This window comes from Wolffia australiana, chromosome 8 (assembly GCF_029677425.1).
Source record: "Wolffia australiana isolate 7733 chromosome 8, ASM2967742v1".
NCBI lineage: Eukaryota > Viridiplantae > Streptophyta > Magnoliopsida > Alismatales > Araceae > Wolffia > Wolffia australiana.
The window spans coordinates 15,621,730-15,638,463 of record NC_135842.1 but is presented as its reverse complement, the minus strand read 5'-3'; the positions used below and the strand labels follow the sequence as shown (position 1 = coordinate 15,638,463).

General features: G+C 39.4%; 2 protein-coding genes across 3 annotated transcripts; one reads left to right on the top strand and one right to left on the bottom strand.

Moving 5' to 3' along the window:
• Positions 1-4,734: 4,734 nt before the first annotated feature.
• LOC144706495 (heterodimeric geranylgeranyl pyrophosphate synthase large subunit 1, chloroplastic-like) lies at positions 4,735-6,047 on the top strand. The gene has a single exon (XM_078579476.1). The coding sequence runs from the start codon at positions 4,911-4,913 to the stop codon at positions 5,913-5,915; it is 1,005 nt and encodes a 334-aa protein (XP_078435602.1). The 5' UTR covers positions 4,735-4,910; the 3' UTR covers positions 5,916-6,047.
• Positions 6,048-11,545: 5,498 nt separating this feature from the next.
• LOC144706894 (BES1/BZR1 homolog protein 1-like) lies at positions 11,546-13,515 on the bottom strand. Of its 2 annotated transcripts, none has more exons than XM_078579977.1 (2): positions 11,984-13,164; positions 11,546-11,807 (listed from the first exon to the last, which is right to left on the bottom strand). In XM_078579977.1, the coding sequence occupies exon 1, from the start codon at positions 12,634-12,636 to the stop codon at positions 11,992-11,994; it is 645 nt and encodes a 214-aa protein (XP_078436103.1). In that variant the 5' UTR covers positions 12,637-13,164; the 3' UTR covers positions 11,546-11,807; positions 11,984-11,991. The 2 variants fall into 2 exon arrangements, with proteins under 2 accessions (XP_078436103.1, XP_078436104.1); XM_078579978.1 differs by lacking the exon at positions 11,546-11,807 and adding an exon at positions 13,171-13,515 and having other exon boundaries at positions 11,869-12,345.
• Positions 13,516-16,734: the final 3,219 nt, after the last annotated feature.

Here is a 16,734-nt window from a genome sequence, read left to right as displayed (position 1 = left end):
ACCTATTTCTCTTAACGAGTATAGGATATGTGGCATTTTCTTACTAGCTAATCTTTTTAAATGTCCTATTGATCTGGTCATTGCTGACTCGTGCAGATGGCGATTGACTCTGAGTTGGCTGACTCCTCAATAATTGAGACTATGTCCTAGAGATTTTCATACAAGACATTCAGACGAGATCAAAATTATGATATTCATATTTATGGATTGATTGAATAAAATATTTTTAAGAGTTTATATTTTAATTTGACTAAAATATATAAATAAATATAAATTATCCAAATTATTATTTCTTGACTTTTATGCATGAAATTTATGTTTAATTTATCAAAGTTTTATTTTATTTTATTTTAAATTTTACATTAGGTTTTTAATTCATAATATGATTGTGTGGTTTGGTCGTTGACTCTAAAATATAGAAAATATGCGTGGACCTAATGTAGGTACCCCTAAGTTTAGTAGACTAATAATATTGGACTATGGTTTTGACCATGTGAAATGGTTAAGCCACAATTATCTGCAGATAAGATACTCATAAGTCATATATATGTCCTAATTGAATGTGCATGTTAATATCAGATGACATTACAGTTTGATTTAAATGATAATTTTTTGAATAAATACCTCTGTTATTTTATGCATGGACCTCAATGCGTAAGTAATTAGTAAATTCAAAAATTAAAAAACCAAAGAATTCCCAAATTATGCCATAAATTTGGACAAATGAGGTCGAATAGGAAAAGTATTTTTTCAATGCCCTAGAATTATTTTGAATTTATTATCACTATTTTTATTAAATTAAATTACATTTAATTACTAAAATATATAAAAATCTTGAAAAATAAATTAAAATTAAAATTTACTTCTTCACTATTTCTCCTTGTGAATTTGACCCTCACTCTATGCTCATAAGGAACTTATACATACATTTATGAATCATAAGCCTCAAACAAAGTATTTTTAAAAAAATCATGGTCCAATAATGTGTTGCATAATAAAAGATTTAGCTTTTACTGAAGGTGATGATAATTCCATCAGATTGACGACATCCATCACCATTTATTCGTCTGGGTTTGTTAAAATATGTCATTGAAAAGTCAACTAATGAACCCCATTTTTAATTGGCTTTATGTGCGGCTCCCTTGCATGTGGCTCTAGGTGTGACAAAATGATCTAGCCAAACGTGCTTAAAGTCACCCCCAGTGATCTAGGAGTCAATATAGGGTCAGCGGTACTTCCATGTATTGTATGTATTTCATCTAATAATATGAACTCTTTGTGGAGATTGATAAGTGGAAGGATGGAAGGACTGACAACCTAGTCCATTGGTGTGAGGATAGGTAGGATTGTGTAAGAATAGTTAAAAATATCAATGTGAATCATATTCCCTGTTCAATAATTAGAGTAAAAACTTAATAGTTTTTTTTTCCGAACTCAATTAAGATGTGAAACAGCCCAACACTTTCATGAAGTTTAGAATTCATATTTTTAGAAAATCTCTCTGACCTAACTCATCATGTTACTATGTCATCCTTAAGACTATTTATTGACCTATTACCAAATGTGATATGACCATATAATACATAACATAAGACTATTAATGTGTTGGATAAATGATTTGGCATGATCCGATGCCCATAAATATTGAACTATGGAAAAGGATGAGCAAAAACCATACAAGTCAGAAATATATATTTTGTTTTATTTAAATATTTTATGGGTTTGATATATATTTTAGAATGATTTGATGTTTTTTCTAAACCTTCTAGTATTTTTTCCTGGAAATTTACGATGTTAAGATTTAAAGATTTTCTTTATAAGTCATAACATTTATCTGAGTATTTGTAAGATTTAAAACACAAATTAATTGTTTAAATTGAAAACACAAGGTGTCACAATCCAGTTCATTTAGATTTTGGCTAATGATTCGTGTCGGCCAATCATTTTCCTGTTAAACGATTGGCGTTTGATAATCATTGGGCTCAGAAAGTACATAATCATTTACTATTATGTCTTATATATGAGTACACAACCAACAGAAAAGAGGGCATTTTTTTACAATAAATTCCTTCTGTCGTGTAGCCCTTGTGGCATCATACCTTTTTGCAAAAGGAAAAGGGGCATCCAATGAGCTGAAAAGTCCTTTTTTATTATGGCCTTTTTAGTATATATTGCATTCTTTGATTGAGATCGACATTTAAAGTGTATAAAAATCATGCAAAATTATTGGATTTTTCTAGAAAATAAGGGCACGTATTAGCACATTATTGAAGGACATTTTCAAGTGTGGATTATGATGCACAATCTTTGGGAAATGATTGTGCTATGCTGGATATCCGTGAAGAGGAGAGAAAAATGAAGAGCCCAAAATTCTCCGACTTCCAATGACAATATCTAATGGTCCAGGAGGAGTTTTGGACAACACTTTGAGGGTAATTCTGTCTTTATCTCCTCTATCCATCCATGGTCTCAGATCTAAGTACATGTCCCATCATTTTAGAAAATTCACCCTTGGATTTTATTCTTACTAAAGATTTTTGGAATGATGGCTCATTCAAAATCTTGATTGGGTCCATTTTTAAATTCTGATAGTGAAGGATTGAAGGAGTGTAGTTGTGATAAAGACTAGTGAAGAGAAAGCACCTTTCAACTTGTTGGGCAGGTGGGGATGTGGTTACTTTGTTTCAGACTAACCAAAATTTCCACCATCCTGCATGTCACTACGTATTTTGTCACTTGATGAGGAATATCCATGTCTATCCCCGTCGCCACCAGTGATAGTAAACCAATACCACTTGCTGCTCTGCCACTTGTTGGTGCATAGCCGCCAATATCGCCATTACAATCAATGGCGGTATTTCATTGATCCATCCCAGTCCATTCATATCACTGTGATCCCCTGCCACTCAACACTACTGAAGCAGCTATTAAGGTAATTTTTTGAGAATTAATTATTTCTGATCGTTGGAAAATTCATTAAAATCCCTAAATATTCCTTAAATTCTGAATAAATTAGGTTAAATAGGATTAATATTTTTCACCTTAAAATACTTATTTGAAATTAATTTGTACTGTTTTTTAAATTTTATTGATTACATTTGATTACTAGAAACATATAAAATCCTAAAAAATAAAAAAATGTAGTTAAAATACACTTATTTAACTTCCTCCTTGTGAATTCAACCCTTATTTCCTCCATGTTTGTAACATAATTATAAATGTTGCTGCATAAATCAGAAGCCTGAAACGATGTTAGTTAACCCCAATATCTGGTTTATGAAGTTCTAATGAGATGCCATGAAGCTTTCTTGAAGATTATGTTTTGAATATAATGTCCCATCTTTAAAATGCTATTTCGGGAAGACAAATGAATCATTAATCACTAGCTAACTTGGTTAATCACTGAACTCCAAGTGATAGAGCCCTTAGTTACTAGAGGGATTTCTCCTGATATTCTTGATTAATTAATGAGACATCCAATCATGGGCAAATTAAATCAATTTGTGCCAGATTTGTGGCTTCATATGACAAACTCTAAATGGAAAAAGCCTTGTTCATAGAGGGATTTCTCGTTTTATTATTGATTAATTCACGTGCTTTTGCATTTTAGAGATTAGTATGGATCTTATCTTTACATCATGTTCAAGAATACATCGTGACTTGGCATAAGATCTTTACATGGTATATCATTGAGCAACTGCCAAGGGGGAACACTAATTTTTATAAGAATAAATCTGGCTGTGTGATCAGAATCAGATTGCCTAGATTTTCCTAATATTGATTCCCATGTCAGTATGCCCCAAAATGAAGGACCACCTATCCCACTATCGAACTTAAATTTGAGTTGACTCTATTGCGACGAGTCAACCTGGAGGGTTCTGTGCCCGTAAGCCGTATCCGTTCACAAACTGAAGACAATACCACCTATATTGTATGTTTAGGATCAGTTCATGCCTATGGGATTAATCCAACCATCATATTCTAAACTAGGCATACTTAATAATAAATTCACAGATTCAATATTAATTCACAACTCTTTACTTTTTCTTCCTCATGTACCCTCTTGAACAGAGGAACAAAGTTGGTGGAACCCCCCAGATGACCTCATCCCTTCCATACACCCTTACTAGTTGTTAGTCTTCATATGACATATGACGGATGACAGATGAAAAGTATAACTCACCTGGCTTAGATTTCCAGGATTTGAAATACCCATTTTAAAAACTCTACCAACCCCCATCAAATCCAATTTAATTCACTCTTCTAGAATCCGATTGGTCGCCAGATAAGATAATTTCCCTTCAAATAACTTCTTTCATCCACTAATTAAAAACCCCAAACTTTATCTCCCACCAAACTGCTGCCATTTTTTCAATAAACTCCACCCCAAATAATCAAAATCCCCTTCACCCACAAACTCAAAAAACCCCAAACTTTATCTCCCACCAAACTGCAGTCATTTTTCCAATAAACTCCACCCCAAATAATCAAATCCCCTTCACCCCACAAATTCAAACAACCCCAAACTTTATCTCCCACCAAACTGCTGCCCTTTTTGCAATAAACTGCACCCCAAATGATCAAAATCTCCTTCACCCACAAACTCAAAAAACCCCAAACTTTATCTCACACGAAACAGATTAACATTTTCTCCATAAAACTCAACACCCCCCAGCCCCATCAAAACCCACCACCCCTTCCCCCCCTCGCACAATCCGATTGGTCGGCAGAAACCTTCCCCAACAAGATTCCCACCAGGAGATAGATAACGCGAAGAAAAGGGGCAAAAACTCCTCTTCCCCTCCGGATTACCCTTCTCTCCTCTCCAGTCTCCACCCACCATGCGGAACTGAAATCCCAGCCGATTTCCCCACAAGGGTCCGTTCGATTTCCCCTCCCCGAGCTCATCCATGGCGTTTTCCTTCTCTCCCCCGAGCCTAACCGGGCTCGCACCCACTTTACCCCGCCGGGCTCGGCCTTCCCGGCTCCGCCTGGTCTGCTCCGCCTCCACGGCGGTCTCCTTCGACTACAAGACTTACATGGCGGAGAAGGCGGCCGCGGTGAACAAAGCCTTGGACGAGTCCGTTCCCGTTCTCTTCCCCGAGCTGATCCACGAGGCGATGCGCTACTCTCTCTTGGCGGGGGGCAAGCGGGTCCGTCCCGTTCTGTGCCTGGCGGCCTGCGAGCTCGTCGGGGGGTCCCCCGTTTCGGCCATGCCGTCGGCCTGCGCCGTAGAGATGATCCACACCATGTCTCTCATCCACGACGACCTCCCCTGCATGGACAACGACGACCTCCGCCGAGGGGTGCCCACCAACCACCGCGTCTACGGCGAGAGTATCGCCGTGCTGGCCGGCGACGCGCTGCTGGCGCTGGCCTTCGAACGCGTGGCCGCCGCTACGCCGTCGGATCTGGTGCCGGCGGCGAGGATCCTCCGCGCGGTGGCGGAGCTGGCGAGCCGGGTCGGCTCGCGGGGGCTCGTCGCCGGGCAGGTGGCGGACATGGCCGCGACCGGGGCCGCCGAGCCGGTGGGGCTCGACCGGCTCGAGTACATCCACTTGAACAAGACCGCGGCGCTGCTGGAGGCGGCGGTGGTGATGGGGGCCGTCGTCGGGGGCGGGTCGGACGAGCAGATCGAACGGCTGGGACGGTACGCGCGCTGCGTGGGGCTGCTGTTTCAAGTGGTGGATGACGTTCTGGACGTGACCAAGTCGTCCGAGGAGCTGGGGAAGACGGCGGGGAAGGACTTGGCCACGGATAAGACCACGTATCCGAAGCTGATTGGTCTGGAGCGGTCGAGGGAGTTTGCCGCGCAGCTGAACAGGGAGGCCAAGGAGCAGCTCGCCGGGTTCGATCCGGAGAAGGCCGCGCCGCTGCTGTTCCTCGCCGATTACATCGCGTTTAGACAAAACTGAAGGTTACTCTCCCTCCCTCCATCTCTGCTTCTTGATCCCCTTGTCTTTGCTTCTTTTTCCCTTTCCGGAAGAGGATGGCAAATTCTTGTTCTGGAGTATTTTTAGGAGGAAAATTTTGGAACTTGTTACGTCCATCGCTGCGTCCCATTGGAGTGGTTTGTTTGGATTCCGTGGAAAGATGGTTACTTTCTGTTTGCTCCGTGGTTTTCAGACATACCCATCGTCCAATTCCTCGGAATTCCATTCCCCAGATCCTCAGATTCTCAGAATTCATAATTTTGGGACTTGCGAAGTGCCAAGTGTCTCGTTTTCTTTTTCCCTTTCCGGGAGAGGATGGCGTGGTCTTGTTCTGGAGTATTTTTAGGAGGAAAATTTTGGAACTTGTTACACTTCCCAAGGAGAGGTTTGTTTGGATTTCGTGCAAAGATGGTTACTTTCTGTTTGCTCCTTGGTTTTCAGACCTACCCATCATCCAATTCCTCTGAATTCCATTCCCCAGATCCTCAGATTCTCAGAATTCATAATTTTGGAACTTGTGAAGTGCCAAGTGTCTCGTTTTCTTTTTCCTTTCCAGAAGAAGATGGTGTGGTCTTGGTCTGGAGTATTTTTAGGAGGAAAATTTTGGAACTTGTTACACTTCCCAAGGAGAGGTTTGTTTGGATTTCGTGGAAAGATCGTTGCTTTGTGTTTGCTCCTTGTTTTTAAGCCCTACCCATCATCCCATTCCTCAGAATTCCATTCCCCCTGTGAATTACTTAGCGTCTCGGCTTCTTTTTCCTTTCTGGAAGAACATGTTCTGGTCTTGTTCTGGAGTATTTCTTGGAGGAAAATTTTGGAACCGGTTACATCCATCGCTGCGTCATATTGGAGTGGTTTGTTTGGATTACGAGGGAAGATGGTTACTTTCTGTTTGCTCCGTGGTTTTCAGACATACCCATCGTCCAATTCCTAGGAATTCCATTCCCCCTGTGAATTGCTGAGCGTCTCGTTTTCTTTTTCCTTTCTGGAAGAGGATGGCGTGGTCTTGTTTCTGGAGTATTTTTAGGAGGAAAATTTTGGAACTAGTTACGCCTCCCAAGGCGAGGTTTGTTTGGATTTCATGGAAAGATGGTTACTCTCTGTTTGCTCCTTGTCTTTCAGACATACCAATCAGCCAATTCCTCAGAGTTCCTCCTGTGAATTACTAAGCGTCTGTGCTTCTTTTTCCTTCCTGGAAGAAGATGTTCTGGTCTTGTTCTAGAGTGTTTTTAGGAGGAAAATTTTGGAACTAGTTACACGTCCCAAGGAGAGGTTTGTTTGGATTTCATGGAAAGATGGTTACTTTCCGTTTACTCCTTTTTTTCAGACATACCCATCGTCCAATTCCTCAGAATTCTCCCTGTGAATTACTGGTTGTCTCTCCTGGGTCTGAGTCTGCCCATGGAATTAATTACCCGTCTAGAAATATCATCACTTTATGCTCAGTCCTTGTTATTTAGCCCTATCCATCATCGAATTCCCTATATGCTTGATTTTTTTTTGGTTAAATGTTCCTCAGAAATCCTTCAGCCTACTCTCGCATGTTCTATAACATCGGATTCCCTGTATGGCTCTCTCCAGGTCTGAGTTTGCCCTTGGATTAATTACTCGCCGAGAAAGTGTTAAACCCTTGTTTTTCATCCCTACCGTCATCTAATTTCTTTAAAGGTTTGTTTCTGACCAAGTGTTAATCGAAAATCCATTAGCTCAATCTCGTATTTTCTTTACATTTACTTAGTCGACAGCTAGAATTTTTTAATCCCAAATCCATCTTCACCAAATGAGATTTCCTGGGACCGATCTTGTGAATCAATGTTATCCTTTGACTTTGGGTCCAGTTCACATTAGGCTAGATTGGCCCAACCCTCTCATGTGTCGACTAACCTGACCCATCCCTGAAAGAGTCTAACTAAATTAGTAATCCGTGACATTATTCATAGATTAACTTGGAAATAAAGGGTAGGGTTTTCCCTCCCTTTTAAATTTACCCAATAAATATAAAAAATCAATCACCATTGAGAATTAAGTCAGTGTTGACCTCAAAGACCTAGATTTTCAGATCCTCAGCTTCTAGGCCACTCGAGCGTTTTAACAACAAATGTTGAATATTCACTCTCATTGAGGGTGATCCATGTGGATATCTTTGAAATGAAATTCATTCCTCTTTTCTTATCCATTGGCTCATTCTTTACCCGTGTTATCTATTTCAACCCAACTATCCTCACAACAAAATTGCTGGTGAGATTGTTAAAAATTGACCACTTTTAATCATATATGCTTCCTAAATTTGGATTCTCAATAGGTTAAAATACCAAATGCTTCCAACTTTTGTTTCAACTTTTCTTCAAATTTCTCATTAATCTTTCATTTTGTTTATTCACCAAGTGTCAAAAAAACACAAATTTGTGACAATTACCATTTTCAATATTTTAAATTATATTTCTAAAATCCTTTGATGGAACAATTACGTATAGGTTAGCATATAAAGCTTTGGATCGAAAAACTTAAATTTTCAAGAGAAAATACCACGATATAGTGTTAAAAGCTAATAATGCGTAATATACTGTTTCATTATCAATGGAGTAGGAAGAAATCATTAAAAGTGATCATGTCACGTAAAATAAAAAACTTTCAGAAATTTCAACATTATGTTTTCTTTATAACTATCTGAATCCAAAAAAAAAATATTTGCATTTTCCTGATTTATATATTAAACAAAGTTTTCATGTAATTAAAATGAAATCAGAAATGCCAAACCATATTCCAAGAGAAGGTCATAAATTCTACAAATCATAAATTGTTGAAAAATTAACCTATTTATGAACCTAACTCTGACTTCATATTTTTTGAAGCCTCTAAAAAATAACGAGACATCCATAATTTAAAAACTAAAAATATATGGTCTGAGTCTTGAATAAAGAATGTGATGACAAATAAACCTCATCATCTTGAGAATCAAGGCAATATTGTAAGTAAAATGGTACTTGAATTATCAGAATCAAAACATATTAAACTTGCATTCAAATATTGATAGAGAGTGATAATAAATAATGATGTGATAAAAAAATATTTTCAGTCTTTTTATAATTAATTTAATGGATTCTACTGTGAAATATTAACATATGTCTTATTTCCGTGCGGTAATTGTGTAAATGAAAAATACTATTTCAGGTTTATTCAAACAATTTTAAATCAAATAAAGTATAATCACTTATCAATCCTAAGCATTGGCTTAAATGTAAATCAATTAAATCCCACAATTTATCAAATTTATTATCAATTAGTTTAGAAATTACTTTCACATCTTTAAAACGATGTTACATTTGATTAAATATTTTTTGTTCTTTAATACCATGGCATATTTTTTCTTAATTTAGGGTCATGCAAATATGTGTGTGTGTAGTGCTATTAAGTATATATTAAATGTAACAAAATGGAAATAACTCTCATTAATCAAAGATCCATTGTGTGCATAATAGGACAGTGATTTGTGCATGCTGAACTTATTTATTACTATTTTTATTTCGCCCATTGTTACATTGAAAAAATGTATATATTAGTTATATTCTATAAACTATACAATTAAATGATTAAGACAAATACGTAGGATTGTATATCAACAGATGACTGCATCCTCTCCAGCAAATTTTCTTCCTGGCCCAAAATTTATAACCTTTGTGATGCCCTTCCTAAAATAAATCACAACCCTTAGATTCGTTGCACTAAAATCTTAAGCAGTGGCTAGTGGCCAAAGGAAACAAAAGGATCAGGGACATCAATCCTCTTATAGATAAGACTACCAAATAACATAATTCCTTTTGTATTTTTCCCTGAGGATGATTAAATCTTAGAATAACAAGCAAGAGAGATAAACTGAGACATTTCTCGTTTTTCAAAAACTTTTCAATCAATTTAGATTAGGAAAGATGCTCCAATCCAAGTAAGCATCTTTCCTTGTTTCTTTTCTGTTTAGTCTTTAGATAGGAAGAGAGAGAGAGAGAGAACAAAGAGAGAAGTTCTGCTTCTAGTTTGAGCTTATCTTGTTCTTAATTTGCTACTTTGTTTCCTTGTCTTGTGAGGAGACTTGGATGTATTTTTCTTACTTGATTCTGTTTATTGTCAATCATTGACAGAAAAAAATAAATTTAGATTACTGGAACAGAATTGATCTAATTTGTAGATTGAACTCAAACAAAATCCTTGTTTGAGCAAAAGATTGAATTGCTTGGGACGAATTCCTTATATTTCCCTACTTGCTCTGGTTGATTCCTTTTTTTAGTGGGATTTTTAAAATTTCCATAGATCAAATAAATGAATATAATTAGCAACTCTTCCTCTCATTGATTCCGTTTTTAATATCTAATTAAAGAAGCAGCATTCTCTCTGTCTTTGAAAAGTAAAATATCTGATGTTGCCCCGCCATTCGCGGGATATTCTGAGCCCCCATCACGTGGCAGCCGGCCATTGGCAGAAAAAAGAACATTGCAAGACCAGAGTCAAAGCAGAGAAAAAAGGGATGCACATTGCACAAGAACAGAAAAAAAAGAAGCAAGAGAAATAACGTGAAACGTTTCTCGTTTTTTAAAACTTTTCGGTCAATTTCGATCTAATTTGTAGATTGAACTCAAAGGAAATCCTAGTTTGAACAAAAAAATTTTAATTTCTTGGAACGTTGTTCTGGTTGATTTCCTTTTTTTTTGTGAGACCTTTTTAATTTCCTCTGGTTAATTCCTTTTTTTCAATCTCTAATTAAAAAAAAGAACACTCTCTCCGTCTTTGAACTTTGAATCCGAATATCCCGGGAAAAAAATAAAATATCTACATTCGCGGGATATTCTGAGATCCCGCCACGTGGCAGCCGGCCATTGGCGGGATAAAAGAACAGCGGAAGACCAGAGTCATCGCAGAGAGAAAAGCATGCACAAGAAGATAAAACAAAAAATAGGGAGAAGAAGAAGATGGGGGGCTCATTTTTCCTTCATCCAAAGGAAAGAAAATAGCATAATTAGTGAATATCCCTTTGGTTAATTCCTTTTTTTAGTCTCTAATTAAAAAAAGAGGATTCTCTCCGTCTTTTAACGTCGAACCCGAATATCCTGGAAAAAAGGTAAAAATATCTGATGTTGCCTGGTTCGCTGAGCTCCGGCCACGTGGCAGCCGGCAATTGGCGGGAAAAAGAACAGGGAAGACCAGAGTCAAAGCAGAGGAAAAGTTATGCACTTGCACAAGAACAGAAAAAAAACGAAAGAAGAAGCAAGAGAAATAAAGTGAAACATTTCTCGTTTTTAAATACTTTTCAGTCAATTTCGATAACTGAAATACAATCGATCCAGTTTGTAGATTGAACTCAAACGAAATCCTAGTTTAAAAAAAAATATTCGAATTGTGGGACGTTGCTCTGGTTGATTTCCCTTGTTTCGCGGGAGCTTTTTAATTTCCTCTGGTTAATTCCTTTTTTCTAATCTCTAATTAAAGCCGAACCCGAATATCCGGAAAAAAAGTAAAATATCTGACGGTGCTCCGCCATTCGCGGAAAAAAGGTAAAATACAGAGCCCCGCCACGTGGAAGCCGGCGATTGGCGGAGAAAAGAATCAGCGCAAGACCATAGTCAAAGCAGAGGAAAAAGGCATGCACATTGCACAACAACAGAAAAAGAATAAGAAAAAGCATGATAAGTAAAGTGAAACATTTCTCGCTTTTAAAATAATTGAACTGCTTGGGACGTTGCTCTGGTTGATTTCCCTTTTTTCTAATCTCTAATTAACGCCGAACCAGAATATCCGGAAAAAAAGTAAAATATCTGACGGCTCCCCGCCATTCGCGGAAAAAAGTAAAATACTGTGAGCTCCCACCACGTGGCAGCCGGCGATTCGCTGAAAAACAACAGCGCAAGACCACAGTCAAAGCAGAGGAAAAAAGCATGCACACTGCGCAAGAACAGAAAAAAAGAAAAAAAAAAAGAAGAAAACCAAAACAAGAGTTGTTTTTTCCTCTACCACTGGAACTTCACAATTTAATTAAATCAAAAAGAGGAGGGGGGGAGGGTCACGTCAGACGTCAGCCACGGCGCGTGCAGCTGCCGAGCGTGAGCTCGAGCTCGTCCACGGCGGCGTCGTGAATCGCCTCGCCTTCCCAGGCGGCGGCGACGGCCGGCGAGCGCGGCGGCGCCGCCGGGCTCGCCGGCGCCGACGCGGCGAACCAGGCGGGCGGCGGCCGGGCGGCGGTCGGCGAGGCGAGCAGCGGCGTGGCCGGCGCGCTGGTCGAGATCCGAATCGGCGGAAGGGAGGAGAGATTGCGCAGGAAGGGGAGCAGCTGCGACGCGTCGAACGGGCCAGGGCTCGGGCTCGGGCTCGGGCTCGGGCTCGGGCTCGAGCTGGGGCTCGCCATCTCCGCCGCGGCCGGCTTGCAGCCCTGCAAATTTGGGGGGGAAATCAATGCCGAGAGCAAATTGTGGGGAAAATCTAGGGTTTGATATTTGACTTTGATCGCGGGGAGGGCCTGCAGCCCTGCGAATTTGGGGGGAAAATCAATGGCGAGAGCAAAATTGTGGGAAAATCTGGGGTTTGATATTTGATCTTGATCGAGGGGGAGGGGGCCTACAGCCCTACGAATTTGGGGGAAAAATCTAGGGTTTGATGTTGATCGAGGGAAGAGCCTACAACAGTCCTGCAAATTTGGGAGAAAAATCAATGCCGAGCGCATAATTGTGGGGGAAAACGTACGGTTTGATCTTTGATCTTGATCGAGAGCAGGGCCCACAGCCCTGCGAATTTGGGGGGAAAAATCTAGGGTTTGATCTTAATCGAGGGAAGAGCCTACATTCCTGCAAATTTGGGGGGAAATCAATGGCGAGAGCAAATTTGGGGGGAAAATATAGGGTTTGATCTTGATCGAGGGGAGGGCCTACAGCCCTGCAAATTTGGGGGGAAAATCAATGCCGAGAGCAAATATGGCAGAAAATCAACGGTTTGATCTCCATAGGGGGGAGGGCCTACATCCCAGCAATTTTGGGGGAAAAATCAATGCTGAAAGCAAATTAGAGGGGGAAATCAATGGCGAGAGCAAATTGGGAGGAAAATCAATGGCGAGAGCAAATTTGGGGGGAAAATCTAGGGTTTGATCTTGATCGAGGGGAGGGCCTACATCCCTGCAAATTTGTGGCAAAAATCAACGGCGAGAGCAAATTTGAGGGGAAAATCTAGGGTTTGATCTTTGATCGAGGGGAGATTGGAGTACGTTGCGGTAGGTGGTTCCGTCTTCCTCGACGATCCAGCCGGCCTCGCGGCAGAGCGCTTTGAGAACCTCGTTGTTGTCGCAGTGCTTGGGGAGACGGTAATCGCCGAGCGCTCGCAGCCCCGAGAAGATCTTCGCCGCCACCGCACGCCTCCGCCTCTCCCTCCTCTTGTTGTTCTCCCTCTCCCTCCATGTCGGCATTCTCCCTCCCCCCGTCATCTTCTCCCTTCTTGTTCTTGCTTGTTCTTGCGTGTTCTTGCTTGTTCTTGCTTGTTCTTGCGTGTTCTTGCTTCGTCTGAGCTGGTTCTGAGCTTGAACTGAGCTTGAACTGAGCTTGAACTGAACTTGTTCTGAGCTTACAGAGAAGCTGATTTGAATTTATAGCATTGACCGGGGTGCAGTCACCGCTTTAGTGTTACTGTTGTTGGGAGGTGACTGAGAGGGAGGCTGCTTTCGATCACCGCAGGTGTCCAAACTCCACGAATTTTGTAGGATACAATTATTTTGCAGGATTGCTAGTCCCGTCCTACGTCCCAATCTTTCGTCCCACGTTCTACTGTCCCGTCCCAGATAATTTCGTCGTCCGGGTCTTAAAAAATAGGCCACCCTCAGCTCTGGCTCTTCCTCTTGGCTCCCCCTTGGCGGATGGTTTTACGTCCCGTCATTCATCCAATGCCCACCGAGGGGACGGGTTTTTCTAGAGCTGAAGGACAGATGACGGATCGTCCGGAGCGACAGACCGATGACTGAACGGAGAGCTTTTTGTCATCCGTCATCTGTGACAGATGATAGATGACGGAAATGACGAACGGATGATGGAGGGTGACAGATGACTTTTTTGGATGATGGATTTATTAAATCTATTAATAAAAAACTATAAAATCTATTTATCCAATTTAAAAGCTGAGGACGTGGACAGGGACGGCGACAGTGAGGAGTCAATGGAGGGGATGAATACCATCGAGGGCGTGGACGGCGAACGCCGAGGACGGGCACGGGACCGCAGAGGACGATGATGGAGACAAGATAGGATGGGGACGACCGAGGAAGAATGCTGTCTAGGACGAGGTGTTAGTATTGTTGACTTTTCTAAAGACTTTTATGTCGTTTACTCTGTTGGTTGGAACATAAGTTCCTATCTATGTACCTAGTTTGAAAATAAAAAATAAGTTTTACATTTCATTTTCTGTGTTGATGTTGTGTTGCATATCCAAGTGAGTAGTGAGTTTGTTCCCAAGCCCCAACAGATTAGTATCAAAGCTGGAGTTTTCACAAGGATTGTGGAAGAGAAGTAAAAGCAAAGCTCCAAGAGTTTAGGCAACTTAACTGCAACTTCAGCTTACTTTTGGTTTTGATTTGGTGTTACTTTTCTTTTAAATGGTTGGGAAAGCACCCTAGGAAGGGTCTATCATTACTGCAACTCATTTTAATGGAGAAAAATATTCTATGTGGAGTTCCAAGATGAAGTCCCTATTTAGAAGTCAAGATTTATGGGATATTGTTGAAAATGGTTTTATACCAGATGAAACAAAGAAAACTGAATTTAAAGATTTGAATAGAAAAAATGCAAAAGCTTTGTTTATTATTCAAGAATCTGTTACTGAAAAAGTGTTTACAAAGATTTCTGAGGCAACTACAGCACATGATGCATGGTATATTTTGAAGAAAGATTTTCATGGAGGTGATAAAGTAGCAATGGTAAAATTACAAACATTGAGAAGAGAGTTTGAATCTTTATCTATGAAGGTTGAAGAATCTGTCCAAGACTATTTTACTAGAGTTTTCTGAATTGTGAATCAAATGAGCAGATACAGAGAAGATATTTTAGAGAGAAAAATAGTGGAGAAGATCCTACTAAGTTTGCCCACTAAGTTTGATTATATTGTTACTGCAATTGAAGAATCAAAAGATTTTGATACATATACTTATGATGATTTGATGAGCTCTTTGATTGCTCATGAAGATAAAATGAACAGGTCAAAGGAAAAATCAATTGAAGAAGCATTTAAGGCAAATATTGATTTGTCTAAAAAAGAAGATCAGGCTATGTTGTCACGCTCAAGTCAATTTCACAGAGGAAGAGGTAGAGGAAGATCGACAAGAGGAGGCAGAGAACACAATCATCAAGGAGACTATTTTAATCAAACAAGAGGATTTGGAGAAGGATATGAAAAAAGTTTTAGACGCAGAGGTTTAAGCTGAGGACAAGGTCAAGGTCGAGGAATATATTAGTGGAATAGAAGAGAGGATAATGCAAATCCAGAAGGAAGAAGAATATTTCAGTGCAATTATTGCAAGAGATATGGGCATCTTGAAGCATACTGCTATTCAAAACAAAATTACCAAGCCAATTTTGTGGAAGCTGAAGAACATGACGCATTTATGTCTAATATTACATCTTATTCTGATTTGAAAGATCTATGGTTTCTTGACTCAGCTTGCAGCAATCATATGGTTTTCAAAAAAAATATGTTTGTTGAATTTGATGAGACACCAAGAGGAGATTTTAAAGGGGGTGATGGAAAGAAAGTAAAGATTGAAGGAAAAGTAACAATTGAAGTTCAGACTTTAGGAGGAAAGAAGAGACTGAAAGATGTATATTTTGTTCCAAATTTTTACCATAACTTATTGAGTTTGGAACAACTGATGGAGAAAGGTATGAAATTTCATTTTGAGCATAATACATGTATTGTTAAGAACCAGAGGAAGGAGAAACCAATCATGTATATTAACAGCATTGGTAAGAGGATGTTCCATGTGAAATTAGAAGAGTTTACAATCATGCAATGATTGCAGAAAAGATGAATGATACATCGTTGTGGCATAAAAGGTTTGGTCATTTGAATTTCAAAGCATTAAAATTTTTGAGTAAACGAAAGCTTGTATATGGCTTACCGTTTATTTCTGAAGAAAATGATATTTGTGAGGGTTGTATTTATGGCAAGCAGAAGAAGAGAAAATTTTCAAATGAACATCCATGGATAGTAAGAGCACCCTTGGAATTAGTTCATGCCAATGTATGTGATCCTATGAAAACCTCATCTTTGAGTGGAAGTAATTATTTCCTACTATTTGTTGATGATTACTCAAGAATGTGCTGGGTTTATTTTTTGAAAGAGAAATCAGAGGTATTTCATAAATTTATTGAATTCAAAGCAATGGTTGAAAATATGTGTGTACATTCTTTGAAAATTCTACGTACAGATAGAGGAGGAGAATTTCTTTCAAAGCCATTTGAGGATTATTGCAGAAAAGTTGGAATTCGTAGACAATTGACTTTAAGAAAGACTCCTCAACAGAATGGAGTTACTGAGAGGAAGAACATGACACTTGTTGAAGCTGCTAGGAGCATGATGCATGAAAAAAATTTGCCTACTGAATTTTGGGCTGAAGTTGTTGCTGTTGCAGCTTATATTCAAAATATTTCTCCTACGAAAGCCGTGAATGATATGACACCTTTTGAAGCTTGGTATGAGAAGAAACCAGTAGTTGGTCATTTAAGAGTATTTGGATGCATTACTTATGCTTTAATTGATCAAAGTGAACGTGGGAACTTGGACAAGAAAA

What these genes read in the sequence shown, in the direction of transcription:
- LOC144706495 (XM_078579476.1), top strand. Translation starts at nt 4,911, where the DNA reads ATGGCGTTTTCCTTCTCTCCCCCGAGCCTAACCGGGCTCGCACCCACT.
- LOC144706894 (XM_078579977.1), bottom strand. Translation starts at nt 12,636, where the DNA reads ATGCGCTCGGCATTGATTTTTCTCCCAAATTTGCAGGACTGTTGTAGG.